Genomic DNA, 19,361 nt, shown 5'->3' with positions numbered 1-19,361 from the left:
GGTACAGTATTTACAGTAGGGTTTCATGTTAAAAATTTAATGTCAAGACTGAAAGAAAAATACTTAAAGATGGCTGATCTAAAATTATACACATTTGAAAACACAAAAGGATGGATTTTAAATATTAGCTATGACAGCAGTTAAATGGTGTTCAATGCAATTTATGGGGTTTTCTTTTTACTGTTGGGACACAGAAAAACCATGTATGTTATGGAGACTATATTATTTAGACAACTGAATAGCAGCAAAGCTTTGACAGGTCATTTGACACTTGTTCCCCTCCAGTATCTAAAGAAAGGAACAAATGAAGGCTCCTTGAGAACCATCCATGTAAGGCTTACTAATGCTTTACAGTAATTTTGTCTTAAACAGAATTATTTGGATATTTAAAATGAAACAAAGAAAAATTCATTGTGCTGTTATTTTTTAAAAAGTATTACCTGGAGGTGCATTTGGATCTCTCAGCCAACCTTTTGCCTGATTCATCTTTGAGTCTATTAAGGCTAAAGCTCTTTTCATAGCTTCAGTGTCCTTTACGAAAGAGAAAACACCAAAATGATTTGCAAAAAAAAATAATAAATAATAATCAAAGCACAAATAATCACAGCCAAAGCTGACAGAAGTGCTATAAAGCAGAGTCTACTTCTGGAAACAAATCCACATAAACAGCTCAAAACCCCATTTTCAAACTTGCAGGTCATAATCACTTCTTTCCAATCAAGACAGACATTTTCATTTCACTCAAAATGCAGAAGATATGCATGCAGTTTTAGTGGGTTTTGTATTCCTTTATTTAACAGTGATTTAATTTCTAAAGTCAGAGCTCTAAAAAGCACACATCTTGGAGTTAGTTCTATTTTCTTCCTTAATGTAGATCAGGACATATAGAGAAGTTGTAACAATAAGATTACATTTTGAAAAATTGAAATTGGTCAGTGAATTTTACTACTTACTTCAGTTTAAGAGGCTGAGCCTCTACATTTTTCACCTGCTCTGCTGCTTAAAGTCTTAACAGTTGCTGCTTGCAGAAAAGCAGACTGCCTGCTAATACCTGGAATTCTCAAATATGGAATTTCATGTCTTAGGAAACAAAGGCACGTATGCACAGAGTTTTCATCTGAGAAATCCTCTTCCAGGAGGATCATAGAAACGGCATGTTGGACCATTTTGTTGCTATTATCCATCACCTATTTCAGTAGAGAAGATAAAGGCATACAGTTCTGCTTTCTCCGCATACTCTGTTAATTGTTCATTTGTCATCTCTCCACTAGAGGCCAGAAGTTTTCTATCTTACCCAAATGGAAAGCTATCAAAAAGAGTAGCAAGTATCTTAAGTAGAAAGGTGGGAAAGTGCCAAAAGAGCTTTTACCACATGTCATAGAAATAATTTGAAACACATCTAACATCCCATGATTAGTATACAGATGATGAAAAGAAGCTTGGCTCATGTTATTAACTGAATTCAACTGTCTATGTTCAACTTTCACTAAGAGAAGCCTACTAGCATTAGTGATCAGTATCTGGCACAGTACGTGATACCCTGACAACACTAAAAAACTGCCACATTTTATTCGTTCTGCATGCTCATTCTCAAAGACATATGTCAACATCACCATCAACATTTTGGCATTTTTTTTCAGGCACATTGTGCTGTCAGCTATCTGTAAGGTGCTATAATGTAATTCAGCAACCAACTTTCCAAAAGATCATGTGACACTGCTGGGTATTTAAAAAGCTCTTGAATCACAGCCTGACAGAAGAACTGTTTTCACCTGTTTGGTTCTCAAGTCTAGAAACTTGGTCTCAGAATTAGGTCATGACCTTTTTAAGAAGAGTAAGATAAACAACTAGGTGTGGGAAATGGGCACATTCTTTTAAAAGTTATCTTCTCTATAGATTGATATCTGTGCAATTAATGTTTAAGACAAGCAAACAGTCACTTAAATATTCAAATTCATATAATAAAACACCTTAGTAGCAGCGACGATAGAGGTTAAGTGCTCTGTTGTTTCATATATGGGCCCATATAGTCTGGGCCAAATGGCCCCCTACAGGCCTGTCTACCCAGAAACAGTCTGAAACAAAGAACTGAATGAATATTTAAAAAGGCAACAGATGTTGCTTAGTGTGCTGATGAGGCGATAGTTGTGGGATGGCTGAAAAAAAGTGTTGGGAAAACTCTTTGCTTTCCCTTTTTATTAACACAGGTTTTTGTGTTGTCTCAGCTGTCTGCAAAGCTGCAGCTTCAGCAACATTATATAGAAGACTGAATTGAAAACCTTATATCCAGGAACAAAAAAAACCACAAAAACACAAACAACCACAACCAAGGTTATTTTAGCTTTTACACTCATGATTTTGTAACTGCTAGCACTAGTAAGCGCTAGCAAGCCCTATCTGTCCTATCATATGATGGCTATATAACTCCAGTGTAAATCTTGCTATCCTGCTTATCCCTGCACACATTTCCAAGATACCATTCCCTTTTCCTCTTAGAAAATTAAAAATAAATTTAAAAAAATCCATAGCAGTTGAACTGCTCCAGGACACCTGCTTTTAAAGCATAGATTTCCCCATTTTCACAGCTCAAAACATCATGGCAAGTAATGCCTCTCAGATTTGCAATGAAAGCCCCTCATCAGGCTAATGTAAAGCATTTTTAAATAGGGCATTAAAATACATCTTTCTTGAGGTTTCTCGGTATTGCACTTTTGTTTCTGCCACAGTGGCATCTGGCATCAGATACTTGGCAAGCAACAAATGCATAGCAATCCTGACATATCTGGACTTACGCACCAATTGAGTCTATTAAGCAGGAAGACAGAAGTAGGAATACTCAATTTAAACAAAGAGCAGCTTACTCAAGGTCTTAAAACTTTTTGGAAGTGTCTTGATACTGCTGATTTCTGGACCTGTTTAAATGCCTGCTCCTTCCTAAACAGCTACATATGTTTAAAATTTTAGTCTTTGGGATGTGACTGTGAAGTATCCATTCTAAGCAAGAGAAAAAAAAGAAATCCTACAGCTACCCTGCAAAAAAGGTTTCATATAGAGTAGTTTCATCAGCCAAAAAGGATTTATTTTACTCCTCTCCCCGTGGTTCCCCTCTAGGCCAAAGGGGTTTCCCCTTTTCCAGTTAGTGGGGACTTCCCTGTACTGCCATGGCTTTTGGAGTATGATGGAGAGTGGCCTAGCAACCTCATCCACCAGTTCCCTCAGCACCTGTGGGTACAGCCCATCACATCCCATGGACATGAACATTTTCAGGTTCTTCAGATGTTGAAGGAAATAGGCAAAGCCAGCCTTCCAGCAGTATAGATAGCTGAGTCACCATCCAGGGTTCAGTCCTGCAAGACACTGGGTAGTTCTCAGCTTTCTACAGCTTTTAGTGCTCTCCATTTCAATGGAAGTGGAATGTGTTTGAATTGAATATTACTTCAAGTTTCTTTAAAAAATAAACACTGAAATCAAACAAGAGAAAGCTCCATTCCCCAGGAAAATGCAAAGTTCAAAGATAAAAGGTACAAAGCTATGAACAGAAGAAATAAATACAGATTTTTAAAGGCCCCCCCACCTCCCTTCCCCAAGGTTTTGTAAAGAGATGATTTTTTGCCAGTATTTGAATTCTAAATCAGCATGCAATTTCGAATAAATAAATAAATGCAGTGTTGGTGCAAACAGAGACAGTTGCAATACAATGACAGTCATGTGAATTTCAGAGTCTAGAAAGACCAACAAATCGTTTACAAATAAAGCTTACAACTTTGACTCCACACACTTGTTCATTCTTCACTACCTCTAAGTAGATTTTGTAATACTTCAATGTATAAACCATTCAGGATGAAATAATAAATATTAACTCCATCCTCAACAATACTATACAGGTAAAAATTCAAGGCAGTGCACACCCAAGTACACCTTACTTTGTTCCACAAAAACACATGCAAGAGTAATCTCAAGGAGAATTAAAAAGAGTTCCTCTGCCTTCCTCACAGAGAAATAGTAAGTCAACCATTAGATCTTTTCAGTATCTGCATATATCTGTATTAGATAGCCATTAGGAAACTATTTCCTGCTTCTTATCCCACTGCATTTTTCAACTTAAATTCTTTGTCATAACTGTTTGGACTATTTGCCCAGTGCTACAGCTCCAAATTTTCAGTGCACCTTAATTTAAGAAAAACAAACCACAAACCAAAACCAACCAACAACCATTACTACTAAGCTCTTTTGTTTCAGAAAATACAGGAATGCTCAACTGAAAAAATACTGAGCTGAAAAAACCCACACAGAAAACCAAAGTTTTATGCTTAGACTTGAAAAATTAATCATCTGAACTGAAAGAAGGTCACTGGTGAAATACTATGGAACGGACTAAATACCTGATTTACTAAAGCTTTCTGGCTTTGAAGAAAGTTTGCCCCTGCAAACCCTATTCCCCACACTGGTAGCTACAGAGGCTAGTCATACAAATCACCACAGAAGCATTCTGCAAGGATGTGCTCTAAAATCTTGGGCTAATTCTAATCAGACTCAGTCAGAATTCAGCTAGCAATTACTATTCCCTTTGCAACTGCCAATTCCACATATAGGTGGACAGAGCTAATGAGACCATGTGAAAACCTCCATATGTAAATATGTAAGTATGGTGTCACAGCTGGCACAAGAATACAAAATTGCACAGCACACAGTCTGCACACAGCACAAAATCCCACATGCATGCTTTCTGGGGTTTAGTACAGTAGAGGTGTAGGCTGTGGAAGAAAGCTTACCTTCTAAAGGTGAGAAAAGGGTAAGAAACAGGACAACAAAAACAAAGATGCAGAAAGTAGTCATAATAAGGAAGTGATTGTGACAAAATTCAAAAGGCAAACTGAGGACCAAGTGCCAAACAATATAGGACAAAGTGATTTTAATGCCTAGATTACATCAGGGTTAGATTTTCTGCAACATTTTATTTGTTAATAAATCTGGCTTCGAGTCCAAATATTTTCTTGAATGTATGCAGGGTTACTTGTGACTCTAACCCTTAAAAAAATAATAAACTCATTCCTTCAGCAAATTCACTTCAAGGCACTAAAAATTAAAAACTGGTAGGTATTCCAGTTACATAGCTATTCTTATTTGTAAGGCCACATCAATACCTAACCAATTTTGTCTGTGAGGCCGACTTCATGGTCTGCTAGACATTTCAGCATCTTCAGTGGGTATCACTCAAGAGCACCACTTAACTCCTGAATGAGTTATAAGGAGCCAATACTGTCTACATGCCAGCTTCACAGACATCACACTTATGCATAAAGGATATTTAGCCTAACATATTTCTTTGAAACAAGGTTAGCACTTGAAGTTTGCTTCCATGTCCAGACTGAAAACGAGACTTCAGACCTTTTACACAAGGTACAATCACAGCAGCCTACCTTTTCTAGTATTATCCAGGAGAAAAGTCTCAGGTCATCTCACCTATCAATGTTTAGCTACAAGACCAGCTTAATGTATAGAATGGTGAATTTTATATCTAACTTTCCTCTGTCAAATATGCTTATGTATCATAGCTCTGTGTATATTTAAAATAATAGTAAGCAACAACAAAAAATAAATCTTTCTCCAAGAGGAATATGCTGTATTGCTGGATTTACAAACCATGCCAAAACTAAACTGAACAAATCTAAGTCTTCTGTTTGACCAGGTGCAGTAAACCCCTAAACCACTTTCACACACCACTCTGCTTTTACTTAGCTTGTTGAGGGAAAGCAAAATGTGAAAGACAAATACAATCATATCTGAAGACAGTCTTGGACTTTGAAGAGACTGCACAACTGATGTACAAATGCATTGTTCAGTCTCAAAACACAAGGTTGTAAGTGTATACCACAGTACATACAAATTAAAACTTCTATATACGAATGGAGGTATAAAACCTACCTTGCTCGCCCAGGCATCTTCATCCCAAGAAGTGAGTTGTAATACACGGATTATTTCATTTATCTCTGCACTCATCTTCTCTACTGTGAAATTGCGATTTTTCAAGGCCTCTTCTATTCCCTGACTTTTAGAATTTTTTGTAGTTACAAAAATTTTCATAGCTGTGAAAATACCATAGATCAGAAAAAGGTATGTGCAGGACACGATCAATGCTCAAGGTAACCTCCTACTGCATTTATACAGAACTAGTACATTTTGTTTTGCAGGGACCATTTTATCTCAAAGACACTGCACTTTTAATTCAAGAAGCACAGTTATTTGCAACTAGTACAGAAGCAACGTCCAGGCTGTTTCCAATAATCTTAAGGTGTTGGAACCCTAAATCAAAACAGACAGCAATTTAGAATGATATTAAAAATTTAACACTGAAAATACCTGAAATGAGTACAGGCAATAGCTCCTTTACAGTATTCATGGAGTTCACCAACATAACCCTATGCTCCTGGTGAGTTAACTCCTGCTGTCTCTCATCAATCATTTTGGCCATCTTGGTCATGCCTAAAAAAGAATGTGATTGAACATACTCATAAAGAAAGAAGTGTAGTATTAAGTCTAATTTGCAACAGTTCAACAAAGTTTAATGAGTTATGACAACTATGTTAGTTTAAAACATATTTTTCATATTAGCAGCTGTTAAATCATGTTGCAGATGCTTCAGAGAAGCTACCTAGTCACTATGCAAAGTATAACAGGCTCCTCAAAATTCTTCTTCAGTAATGAAATAGAAAAATCCCTGAAATGATTGATTCAGTACACACAGTCCCTTCATTAACTCTGGAACCCAGTTTACAGGCTGGGTTTTTTGGTCTTTTTTATTTTCTTTTCTGTTGATCAAAGCCTTAAGTGTGAATGACAGAAAAAGTTAAGTGGTTGGTTTGTTTGCCTTGAGGTTCTACCGGAGCTCAAGAACTGCATCTACTTATACTTCAGTTGTGCTAGAAATATTTCATCACTCCAGAAGAATGGAAAGAATTACATTTATTCTAGAGCTATTCTAGATCTATTTTCAATACCTAAGACTTGTGAGGTTTACCACACAGCACATGTTCAAAACTTCAGACACTGCTTAATAAAAATTTAAGCCAATTTAAATTGGTGCTGTTGCAGTCCTACTCTCTCTCACCCCTACAGCTGACAAAACTGAAAGAAAACACTCTAGTCTGGTTAAATTACTTTTCTTCTGGTTAGCATCTTAGGCTTTAATGATAATACTGAAAAGAAGTAGAATCCCCACAATGGCAGCATACAGGGGTAGGATGTGCAGAATCACCTTTCCTTTCAAATTACAAATGACTAAATATGTAATCAAGTTCTCCTCTCTATTTCCAACATAAAACCTTTAAAACTTTATTGATTTTGAGTGCACATGCTCATATTCCTGTTATTTATGTCGTGTTCATATTAAGGTTCAGATGTCCATTGATACAGCTAAAGGGAACAAGGACTACAGGCGTAACAAATTTTGTAGCCATAGGCTGTAAATCTTGAACTGCATTTAGCTTAGACAGAGATGGTGCTTCTAAGGCATGCCAGCAGCACCAGATTAGCTATTAAGAACATCATGGAATCCTAGAACTGTTTAGGTTGGAAGAGACCTTTAAGATTACCAAGTCCAACTGTTGACCCAGCACAACCAAATCCAGGATTTATAGCCTATCTTTAATAAAGGTACAGAAGTCTATGTGTCACTCACCAAAACTGAAACATTTGCCCAACATGTATCACCTCTATTATACACACATACCAGTACATTGCGTATGCCAAATAAAGTAAACTGAAGTTTGAGGAAACTTCATTTTCAAGACAGATGACAGTGACCACAGAGGAACTAAAATTGCATATATTAAGACAAAGGACAAGTTTGACAGAAAGAAGATCCATTTTTGCTTCACCTTTTCCTGTTTGAAATGAGACAAACATTTAATTGAAGATAACTTCTGACACAACAAAAATAGTTTAAGGAAAGCTATCTCTTCAAATAAAGCTTTTTTCACATCTAGAAACAAAGTAAAATAAAACCAGGATTATCTACAAACATGCCCTGGGACATAAGAACAGCTAGTAATTTCATTTATTAACTAGTTATTCTTATGCTACATGCATATTCTTATTTATGAAGTACTAACTAGATACCTGCTCTGTTTATATAAGCCATCTTTAATTCAATGTAATTTAATTCTTATGCTAACAGCTCAACAACTAGACTTTATAGAATGCTTTTGTTAAATACCTGAACTACTTCATGCCTGATGAAACTAAAATGTTTGTAGTAGTAGATAGAGATTCATGGTAGTTTCCTCTATAGAAACCCTGTGCTTTACTTACTAATCACTTCCACCAGTCAAAGTGTGAGTTAACACACTGAACCAGCACGTAGTGAAGGAGCATCAAATAACAGACTGTATTTCTGCAACAGCTGGGGTTTCTGTATTATACTGCAAGACAGCTATTTCTGCAGCCTCACTAAAATGCAAATTCCTAGCAAATAGCTTATACTACTCAAGATACTCCAAGGCCTGACCATCTCAGTCAGTACAGACATTTTACCTGCTTAACAGTCTTCATCTATAGCTGCAACTGCACAGCTTTTTCTACTTGTTTCACTCTAACGCACACTTACTTCTCGCTTATAATGTATGACAAGTACAGCATGTATCAACTGTGTAGTACATATAATTTACCAACATCTCAACTCTTCTACATTCTTGAAAAGAGAATGGAAATCAGAAAGCACTCATCATTGACCTACTAGTTTAAAACTCTTTCCAACAGACACTTTCAAGTAACTGTTTTAATCACTGTCCAAAGACTCAAAACCTAGGTGAGAAGGTGCTGAGGGTAAAAAATGGTAGTGGAAAAGACTGTATTTAGTGTTCATGATAGGCTGTAGCAAATCAAACCTGGCCCTAGGTTCTTTGTGTATGTCACCAAATCCTCCATAGTCTCTACTACTTCCGCCACGGTCAGATATTCCAATATTCCCTTGCAGACTCGGATGATTTTACGGACCTAAAAAAGGAACATCCCATCATTTATTAGCTGAAGCTAAGCTACTCTTTTATTAGCAATGTAAACCTATTATTAGAACAGGTATAGCATTTGCTAATATGACTTATGGTCTCAAAGGTCTGAGATACTCATTAATTACCCACAATACCATTATTCAAGAGAACTATATTAACGAAGACAGTTATTTAATCAGCATTCCACTCTGAGCAAGGCAAAACCCTATTTTCAGTGTTTTCATTTCACATGATCAAATGACAGCTTTGAGAGAACAGGTTACAAGCAGGTGCCTTTAAGTACACTAGCATGCTCAAGGTTTTACTGATTAAATTGCAATGAAAAAGTATTTAACTTGAACCACAAAGCAAAGATACGTAGAAATAAGACTTCAGGCATTGTTCAGCATACAGGTTTGCATAAGGACAAAACATTCCAGTGGGACAGACCCAACATCTTAATCTTTCCAGATTCACAGAAAAAAATCTGTGAAGACTACTTTATTTACTACTGGACATCTGCCTCAGCTTAACTTTAAGTTGATATTTGATTCCAAAACAGAGTTCTGTCATTTAATTTTCTAACCTTCTGAACCACATGGCTTCTGAAAACACCACATACAGTTCTCATCGAAGAATGAGTTAACATCAACATCCCTAACAACATGAGCTTCATTTCCTCATAGCAGCATGTTTGCAATTTTCAAATGAGCAAGAAACATTCCCAGAAAGAAAGATCCATAACAAAGACATATTTTCAAATAAGAAACATTTAAAACTTTTAAGTTCCCAACTGTAGCTTTTTTTTGTCTCACCAGATGGACAAACAGCACTTCTGAGCTTTTTGGCTTGCGCAGCAGCAAAAATACAGCAACTGTTAGATCCATCAGAACACGTCTTCCGGTTGACCAACCAGACAGGCCCAGAATTTGTATTACCTCTCATGCCCCAAGGCCAATTAAACTGCCATAGCTTATGAGTGAGATACATGTTAGACTTGGGCTTTTCAATGAAAGTTTACAGAGAATGAGGACCAGTAACAGGTAAGGTGAAGAGAACACAGAAGAGTGTCAGGAAAATCTAACACCAGGGTTGATGGGATCCGGCCTTTTTAAGGAATAATCACAGGCAATACTTTAACATTACTTCACACAGAGCCACAAGCCTAAGTTCCTCCTGGAATGCAAACTACACCTCCAAGGCACAAATACCTATTTTTGCCTCCAAGGTAAACATAACCAAAACCACACTCATTTAATACACCTAGACTAAGCTAATTCAGCTAGGTAAATATTTGAAATCAGTAATACCCATGTCAATCATGCTGAGATTCCTACCTCTGCTTCATCAAATGTCAGAAGCAAGTCTGATGTTCCAGAAAGGATGCCTCTTGACCCATCAATTAAATAGTCACGAGCTGGTACTGAATAAGGATCTGCTTGCAGCATCTGTGCAGCCCGAACAAGTTTGGTGCAGGCATTCTCCACTCTGAAAAGTCAGATAAAGCTTGCTGATTAGTTTCTGTCTATGTGACAAGAGAGTTGAGAAAATGCTGGACTCGTTTTTAACTTTACTACTTAAAGCATTGTAAGCAAACTTATCATTCTACACTTCCATAAAGCAAGATTACAGAATCACGGAATGCACACCCCCAACTAGATCAGAGCTTCATCAAGCCTTCTCGTGTTTATTTCACCAAGAAAGTAACCAATAACTGCATGACAGAAATAAAAGCAATCTTCCAATGAAGGGAATGTCTGATCTATCCCATGCACAGCAGTCAGTGTTGTTGAGAAGTCCCAACACAGTAAAACACATTTTGTTCTTTATAACAAGGGAGGGAATAAGACAAAACAACTATGCTTTTGGACTTCACAAAGTAATTGCTAATTGTTATCAACCTTGTATTTGCATTGTCATTCAGTAATCATTTGCTATTCATAAATGACAGCTACACATTAAGAATAAAACCCCCTATTATTAGGAAAACTAAAACAGTGCCCTGCTTGGAGCTGTAATCCAGTTCTTCAGAGCATCAACATTTGCACCAGGCAGCATTTTAAATAGGCACAAAATGTAGTGATAAGGTATTAATTTCTAATGCAGCTTGCAATACCAGATTTCAAATTAAAAATGAGGTATTGCAAGGTACTACAGTATGTAACTAGAGTAACACAGAAGGTACTACAATAGGCAAATGAGCTCTGAAATCACATTCCATCAAGCCATTTCACACAATTTTTTTTTAAATTTCAAGTACTTAAACAGCAAAAAGTTTTTGGTTTTGCTCTCCTGTAATTACTTAATCACAGCTTAAAGGAATATAAAATTCAGTTCCATGTTAGCTATGCCACTCTCAACTGCAATTAGAGTACACTGACTGACTTCTACATTCGGTCCCATTTAACAGAAATTTAAGTGTAGCCTCATACACAGGCTTTATGCATATGAGTGCTGTGTACCTAATTCAAGTTACAGGAGATTCCAACAAACATTAAACCCTTTTACTACAGCAATACTGTTGCTTATCACAAATTTTTCATGCTTGTCATACAGCCTATTTTTTACTGACCACTTGGACATACTTGAATCATTTTCAGTTATGTACTCCTGGTTCAGTACCACTGGAAAGTTACACAATTAGCTCATTTTCTCCTCTACATTCCCTGTTAATACAAACGGCAGAATTTAGTGGTTACATCTGAACTTAACTATACTAGAAATAAGACACTCATTACATGAAAAAAAATTCTGAAATTAAAGTTTTCAGTTAATGACTCCTTCGAATAGACTGAATTGGGCCAGTCCTCAGTGAGATGTTTACTCAGCACATCAGATGGTGCTAACTCATAACTGCATAAGAAAAAACAGGAGAACATCAATGAAGATAGTGGGAATGGTCTTCTCATTACCATGCAACATACTTAGTTGTATTACCAAAGTCAATTGACTTCACTAAATTAGATTTCCCCACTTGCTTCTCATTTATTCTTTTCAATTCTGCTAAGACAGGAATTAAACAAATCGCCTATTCAGCCACCTTAGAGCTATAGGCTCCAAAACACTTCATTTCCTACAGCTCAATCTCATGGTCATCTGTTTAATACTAATAATTATCTCAAGGCTGACTTTTTCATTTGTACAAAAAAGAATCAATGTAAACAAAATACCCTAGAAACCACCACAACCAATGAAAAATAAAGTTTCTGAAGACTGAAAGTTTTATTCCACAGTTTTTAGAGCTGAACTTCCAAAAGGTAAACTTGCATTTTACTTGTACAGTGTCCATTTTCTACAAACTTCCCAAAGAATTTGAAAGACCTCAAGAGTATGCACTATCTACAAAAAAAGCAAAGTGGTGTTTTAAAAACATGCATTTTAGGAAAAGGACAAGAATTTGGGGGAAGGTAATTCAATTAATTATTTTTTTTTAACAACAAAATGAACCAAAAAAACCTACAAATACTCACTGAGATGAACCAAGAATCACATGCATTCAGAAGTTTTGAATACAGGTTCATTGCTATGGTGAATTTTCTAATCCCTATATTATACTGCAACCTAAAGAAATGCCAGCCTTGTAAAAAACACTTTTAGTTTTGAGATATGATTGCAATAAAGCTATGTTAACACCAGCCAAATTCTTTGTGGAGAAGTCATGGCATTTTCAATTATATTTCTTTTGGTAGTCAAGTGTGTTCCTTATGAAGTGTGAAGGGAGGGGGAAAAAAATTAGCTTATGCTAAACTACTGGTTTAGATTTCTAGGTTCAGGATTTGCCCAGAGATGCCAGCCCCAAGATACCAATGTCTTTGATACTTGAATAAAGCTTGCTTCAATTTCCAATCACTTCAGTTTTAGTGAGTTGACTTACTACAGATTATTTGCAGTTCTAAAAACAAAGTTAGAATAAAATACATTTTTTACACAGTTTCAGCTTGGCTAATAAAATCATGTTGATACATAATAGCAATACTGCTTGTTTTGTTAAATTAGGTTGTGTGTGCAAGTTTAAGGCAGACAAATTTGTATTCTCTGTGCAAACAATTTGGGTGTTACCCTATTTTTTGTCTAGAGATTACATCTCTTTCCTTCTTTAGAAGGTAAGTATAGCAAGTGTTGCAAACACATTGCAAGACATGCGATGTAAGTTATATGCATTACTCACACTCCCTGGAGATAAAGAACACAGCATTTTTTAACTCTAGGTCAATAGTTCCAATGTGGATTATGTCAGTAGCAAGCAAAGGGATGCATCATAGCTTTTCAGCAGCCAAGAAATTATTTTGCTGCACAACCATACTAGTACTGAAAAACTTTACCATCATTTACTACAAACCAGTCTCATGCATGCCAAAATTTAAGCTTTGAAAAGAATAAAAAGATCTCCTCCCTCATCCTTCAAGACTGGCTCCCTTGCAACTAGTGGTCCTCCCCAGTGGGCAAAATATGGACAGGGAATGAGGTGCTAGCATATACACACTGTTCCTTATCCCATCATCCATATACCAGCACAAGTTCTGCTGGAGCACTCTCTTAGAGACAAATGCATATATCTGAACTAACACTTAAACAAAACTCCCTCCTCTCAAGAAAAAAATAAAATAAAAACACCAAATAATAATATTTTTTTAAAAGTTAAAACCAGCAAAAATCCTCCTCTTCATGTCCTGCATCCAAATCCTACCCTTTAAAGCAGGAAAAGGTAAAGCTCCCTTGGCAGCTCACCTATAACTGTCATTTCTCCCTACTACATAGATATCAGCACCAATACATTCCACAGTGTTAGTAAGGGATTTATAACATGTGCTAGTTCATTTTGATATAAAGCCCACATTAATCAAAATCCAAATGCAATAGATCATCATTCATAAAGGCCATTGGACCTTCCTAATTCAAATTATTGCTTCTAGGGTATTAAGTAAACATTTTGTAAAGTAGGTTTCATTACTGTGACAGTAATCTTTGTTTATGATTTTTCTTTGTATCACAATTCAAGCAGTCATAAATTGCTGCAGGAAAACCTCTTTCATCAGCATAAAGTGGTACTATTCAGCAGTGCTTGTACCACAATCCTGCAGTAATTAAAATACTCAAATCTTCACGATCTTCTAAGTATTGATCCAGGACTGTTAACAGTATAGCAATCTCTTTTCCTTAATCTCTTGTCTAAGTTAAGAAGAAAATGGAAATTAGCTACAAATTCAACACATGCTAGAAAATGAGCTGCCTCAAAACTGCAAGTTCATATGCAATTCATCAAGAGCTTCCCTGAAAAACAAAACAAACAATAATTTGAACCCCTCTACACCAAATAAAGATCATATAGCAGGATCACAGTACAGTGGATCATAACAGAGGCACACTGAGCTCAGCATCCTATCTCCAAAAGTAGCTGCAAGTTGATGCCTAAGGGTAAAACAGGGTAAGCATTTAGGATACTTCCTCTGGAGTGCTTTCCTATCCTCCAAGTATTTTCAGTTCTTAAAATTTCTTGCAGTTTGTCTATTTGATAACCCACAATGGATTCCTCTAAATAGTTATCTATTAATCTTAAATATATATATAAAGAATTTTAACAGTACATGGCTTGTGGTACAAATAATCTCACCCTATTGTTAGTTTATGCTATCTTAGAGCAATGTCACCATCAAGTTCTTGTACAAGCAGAGAAGTACAAGTTTCTGTCTTTGTCATGCAGCTTGTACTTCTTCAGACCTTTGTCAGGGCTTCCATCAGCTATCCCAGGCTGAAAGGTTCCAGTCACCTTACCTTTACCTTATACATAAGCAATTTGTTCACAAAGTCCTTCTGTGAGCTTTTTTCAGTTCTACTACAGCCTTTATGAAATGGAGGGGTCACAAGTGCATGCAGTATTTAATGCATGGGAGGAAAATATGTAGTGATATTTTGGCCTTTTATCTTTTGCTGATAAGCCTAATGCTTTTTTGACCACTAGTGAGCATATACAGTAGACGCTTTTGCCAATGGATAGAATAGAATAGACCAGACCAGGTTGGAAGAGACCTTCAAGATCATCGTGTCCAACCTATCATCCAACACCACCTAATCAACTAACCCATGGCACCAAGCACCCTGACAAGTCTCCTCCTGAACACCTCCAGTGATGGCGACTCCACCATCTCCCCGGGCAGCCCATTCCAATGGGCAATCACTCTCTGTTTAAAACTTCCTCCTGACCTCCAGCCTGAACCTCCTCTGGCGCAGCCTGAGACTGTGTCCTCTTGTTCTGGTGCTGGCTGCCTGGGAGAAGAGACCAACCTCTGCCTGTCTACAACCCCCCCTTAAGGTAGTTGTAGACAGCAATAAGGTCACCCCTGAGTCTCCTCCTCTCCAGGCTAAGCAACTCCAGCTTCCTCAGCCTCTCCTCATAGGGCTTGTTTTCCAAGCCCCTCACCAACTTTGTTGCCCTTCTCTGGACACGCTCCAAAACCCTGCTCACTATTGGCAATCACAGTTCAGAGTCAGCATCCTGAAACTAGGCCTACCGCTCCCCACGTGCACCAGTTCAACTCTTTCAGAACATCATCCACACTTATTATCAAGACCTTCAGTTTAATAATGTCCTGCTCTAATTTCTTAATTACCCATTAATCTCAACACCCTGTGCAGGACATTGAGTCATCAGCAAGTACTTTCATTTCGCAGATCACCCTGGTTTCCAGACATTTACAAACATGATGAAAAGCAAAACCCCAGCAGAACTCTATACGCCTACAGACAACCTCCCACCGCTGTCAGAGATACCCATTTTTTTTTCTTTCACTAACAATTATCTGTTTTCCATATACGAACTTTTTTTATTATTATCCTATGGCTACTTCACTTCCTTAAAAGCTTTCAGACTAAACTTTTTTGGCCAAAAAGTTTAGACATCACTGTTGTATCACCTAGAACACCCTTATCCCTGTTTCTAATATTTCTGTATTTATAAGGCAGAACTTCCCTCCACAGAAACACTGTAATGTACTCAAAGTAAATCCTATGTGTTTGAGATCTGTTAATTTCCTTCTCTAGTATAGAATTTCTAGTCATTTTCTCCAAAGATGTTAAACCTACAGACTTCCTATTCCCTAGACTCCCCTAGGAAGTTTCTCAGGCAGTAGCATCACCTTGATTAACATACCAGGTGATCTCAAGTGAGAGACTGCACTTCACTATAAATTGAGCTATTTAATTCTTGAATTCTTATGCTAATAATATTTGGTCCTAAACATGTTTTTTATTATTGTTCGCTTTGTCAGCTTACAATGCAACACACTAAATACTTTTTAATTGCCTAATGAATTTTCTCTTTAGACAATTTCTGTTCCTCATCTTAGTATTTTCTTACTTACCTTAATGCTTTCTTGTTTCAACTACCCGCCCAGTTTGTGTTTGGGAACAAAATAAAATATTAATACAACACTAATACAGAGACCACTTAAAAGTTTGTCAGTTGGCAATAAAAAGTTTAGTAATTCCACAACAAGAGGTATGATTTTTAAAACTTAAAGCAGCAGCAAGAGGAAGTCAGTTGGACTTGACACCAAGTCAAAGAATTAATAGTGTCAGTCACTTCTCTTTAAGTGTCTTAAATTTCCAGGCAGTAACATTATGCATAAGCTGCATATAGTAGCAGATTCACACTTTTCCGCAGTGTGCTGGCAGAAAGGTTATGTTTGACAGAGGTCAGAGTCAAGACTCCAAAGAGATATTCAAACAAGATCAATTTCTAATCTGTACAGCAGAAATGAGTAACAATGGTCTATCATTGGGAAAGATTTCCTGTACCTACAATAGAAGATTTACAATAAAATGAATTTACTTGATAAATGCTGGTGGCATATCCCTTTTCAAGATCTGGTCTTCTGTTGTCTGCACCGTCTCTTTTCCAACCTGCAGGAAAAAAGTCATACTTCAGATTCAGAGTTTCACTGTAAAATCTAGATACAAAGAAATAGCAAAACAGCAACAAAAAACATAACTATTTCTACTAAGGATAATTCCTTGCACTAGGTTTGCCATCTCTCTTTTTGAAACAATTACTTACTGTGGTTAGTTCAATGCCTTAAAAAAAAAAAAAAAAAATCACACAATGTTTCCTGCCAGCATCTCTGCCACATTAACTCAAAGGACACACTTTTCCCTTTCCCCCTCTATTCCCACCCAATAGAAACAACACCATTTGTTTGCTGCACTTAGTTATAAAATCTCCCAGAACTCTGAAGGCTTCCCTCTCTCCTTAATGCCTGTGAGTCAGAAATCATTCAGTATTCCTAAGATTGGAAGAGACCTCAAAGATCATCGAGTCCAACCTGTCACCACAAAGAGAGCCCCACAGTTACAGACATTCAGTATTCCTAAGATTAATCATGTTCAGAGTGAAAGCACATTACCCCTGGCTATTCAACCTTGTCTATTAGAAAAATTTAGTTTGTTACAGAGAATACACCCCACATCAGCATTCACACCACTCTTTAGGCAAAAATAATTATGTGGAAGCTAATGAAGAGAAAGATAGAGTAAGATCTGGAGTTCACTACACACTGGCTCTTATATTATACAATAGAAGTCTTTATAATTGGTAGTTGGCTTTCTGAACTGTGAGATCACCAACTTGACAAAATATTTCCAGCTCCTTTGTTTGCTCTATTTTCCAGCTGAATAAGCTATTCAGAAAGGCATCACAAAGCAGAAGGTCTTTAACACAGACACTAGTTTGTGTTAACAGCTGCCAGGACTGCTTGAGCTAGACAAGATAGCTCTGAAAATCTCTGCTCAGCTGGTGCTTAAAGATTTGCTGGTTTTTGACAGAAGCTGTAGTGTGCCAGCATGCACAGCACTTGCCACTTCTAATGCTGTATAGCCCTCCAGGAGCACCACTTCCTTGTACATCTATACTGCTTGTTAACTGTGTTACCCTAATCTGGTCCTTTTCAGAGGGGCTTTACCGAAGTACAGTATCCTAGTATTTTTTGACTCACAGAGTTGAACTAGCTTACTTTTGAGTCTAGTACTAGACTCACAAGTAATCACATACTTAGAGGCAATAATGGGAAGAGCAGAGAGGAGGTTACAAGTCTTCAGTTTTATGCTAGGTTTCTGTCTCATGCTCACTATAGGCTCACTAATGGCCATGGTCCCTCCTAGTGTCAAAGCAATACTGCAGTGCTGTACACCTTGATTTCCTGTCCTGTTTCCTGAGACAGAGTTACAAGACCTCACCAGAGAACATGCCTGCTTTGTTCTCATTATTAACAATGCATTCATGAAACCTATTCTTTGTATTTCTCATGCTTCTATGTCCATGATAAATATGACACAGAAAAGATGTGCATAAACTTTGAATTGCACACTGTTCAGACAGAAGGCTATCACCAGGTGATAATGTAGAGTAACTTTCCCAAGAACTACGCCTTTGAGGTTACTCTTGTAGCTGTACCAATCTGCATATAGTTCAGTATATCTAAGAAACAGTTCAGGATATATAGCTTTGCAAGAATGTATGAAGAGGAAAGTTTACAAAGGGGACTTGAGTTTGAGATTCATTTTAACCATCATTGTTACTTTCTACTGATCAGTGAGGAGTAACCAAGAAAGAACTGCTCAAGTTATAATACATTGAACATCAAGTGTAAGTTACTTCTACTTTTATTAGACAACACAAAAAGCATTTCTTCATTCAGCTTGGAAAACATAAGTGTCTTCTTGTAAAAGGATACATTTAAGGTCACTACTCAAGCATTATTAACTACAGGTAGATATATAGTACACCCTGTAGATATTTATACATGCACGTACATGGTACTAGCTAGCCTTAGCAAAGAATGTCCTTTAGTCTTCATATGACAGTAACATATAGGATTTGAATCCATTTTCTCTTTTCAGGGGGATTTTGAACCTCAAAACTGTCCTAAACTCTAAAAACATTTCTCTTCAAAGGCCATCACACAACAAAATTTTATTCCACCACTGAACAGGCAGTTTCAAAATATGAAGCCAGATTTGTGACTACCCCAGAAGAGTTGTGTGGGTTTTCCTTTTTAACTTCATGGTTATAGAGATTTGGTTGGTTTCTTACTTTGTTTTAGTAAGATCTAATTTCTTGGGACTTAATCTTACATAGCCTAAATGCAGCATAAGGTAGAGACTGAATCAACTTTTACCTTCTCCATATTCCAATACCAAGGCAATGAAGATTTATTTTAAGCAGTACTTATGCATTCTCTAGTTGCAGACAGGTGGCTTGTTGAACTTCATATTAAAACAGAACAATTATCTGGTAACAGTATACATGTTAAGAACACGGGATTCTTACAGGGGTTTCACCTTCTGAAGGGTAAGAATGGAGAACCAAAGTCCATTGATGAC

General features: G+C 37.0%; 1 protein-coding gene across 2 annotated transcripts in view; it reads right to left on the bottom strand.

Moving 5' to 3' along the window:
- Window positions 1-19,361, bottom strand: part of VCL (vinculin) — a 54,292-nt gene that overhangs the window by 20,182 nt on the left and 14,749 nt on the right. For both annotated transcript variants that reach the window (XM_068139851.1, XM_068139850.1), the window contains exons 2-7: window positions 16,816-16,886; window positions 10,325-10,475; window positions 8,886-8,994; window positions 6,361-6,483; window positions 5,926-6,086; window positions 441-531 (exon numbers count right to left, since the gene is read on the bottom strand). In XM_068139851.1, the coding sequence (XP_067995952.1) occupies window positions 441-531; window positions 5,926-6,086; window positions 6,361-6,483; window positions 8,886-8,994; window positions 10,325-10,475; window positions 16,816-16,886 (706 nt within the window). The remainder of the gene's footprint in view (window positions 1-440; window positions 532-5,925; window positions 6,087-6,360; window positions 6,484-8,885; window positions 8,995-10,324; window positions 10,476-16,815; window positions 16,887-19,361) is intronic.

Source organism: Melanerpes formicivorus, unplaced genomic scaffold (assembly GCF_026170545.1).
Source record: "Melanerpes formicivorus ecotype bairdi unplaced genomic scaffold, bMelFor1.0.p_v2 SCAF_6, whole genome shotgun sequence".
Lineage (NCBI taxonomy): Eukaryota > Metazoa > Chordata > Aves > Piciformes > Picidae > Melanerpes > Melanerpes formicivorus.
The sequence above is the reverse complement of the archived record's forward strand: the minus strand, read 5'-3'. Positions and strand labels throughout refer to the sequence as shown.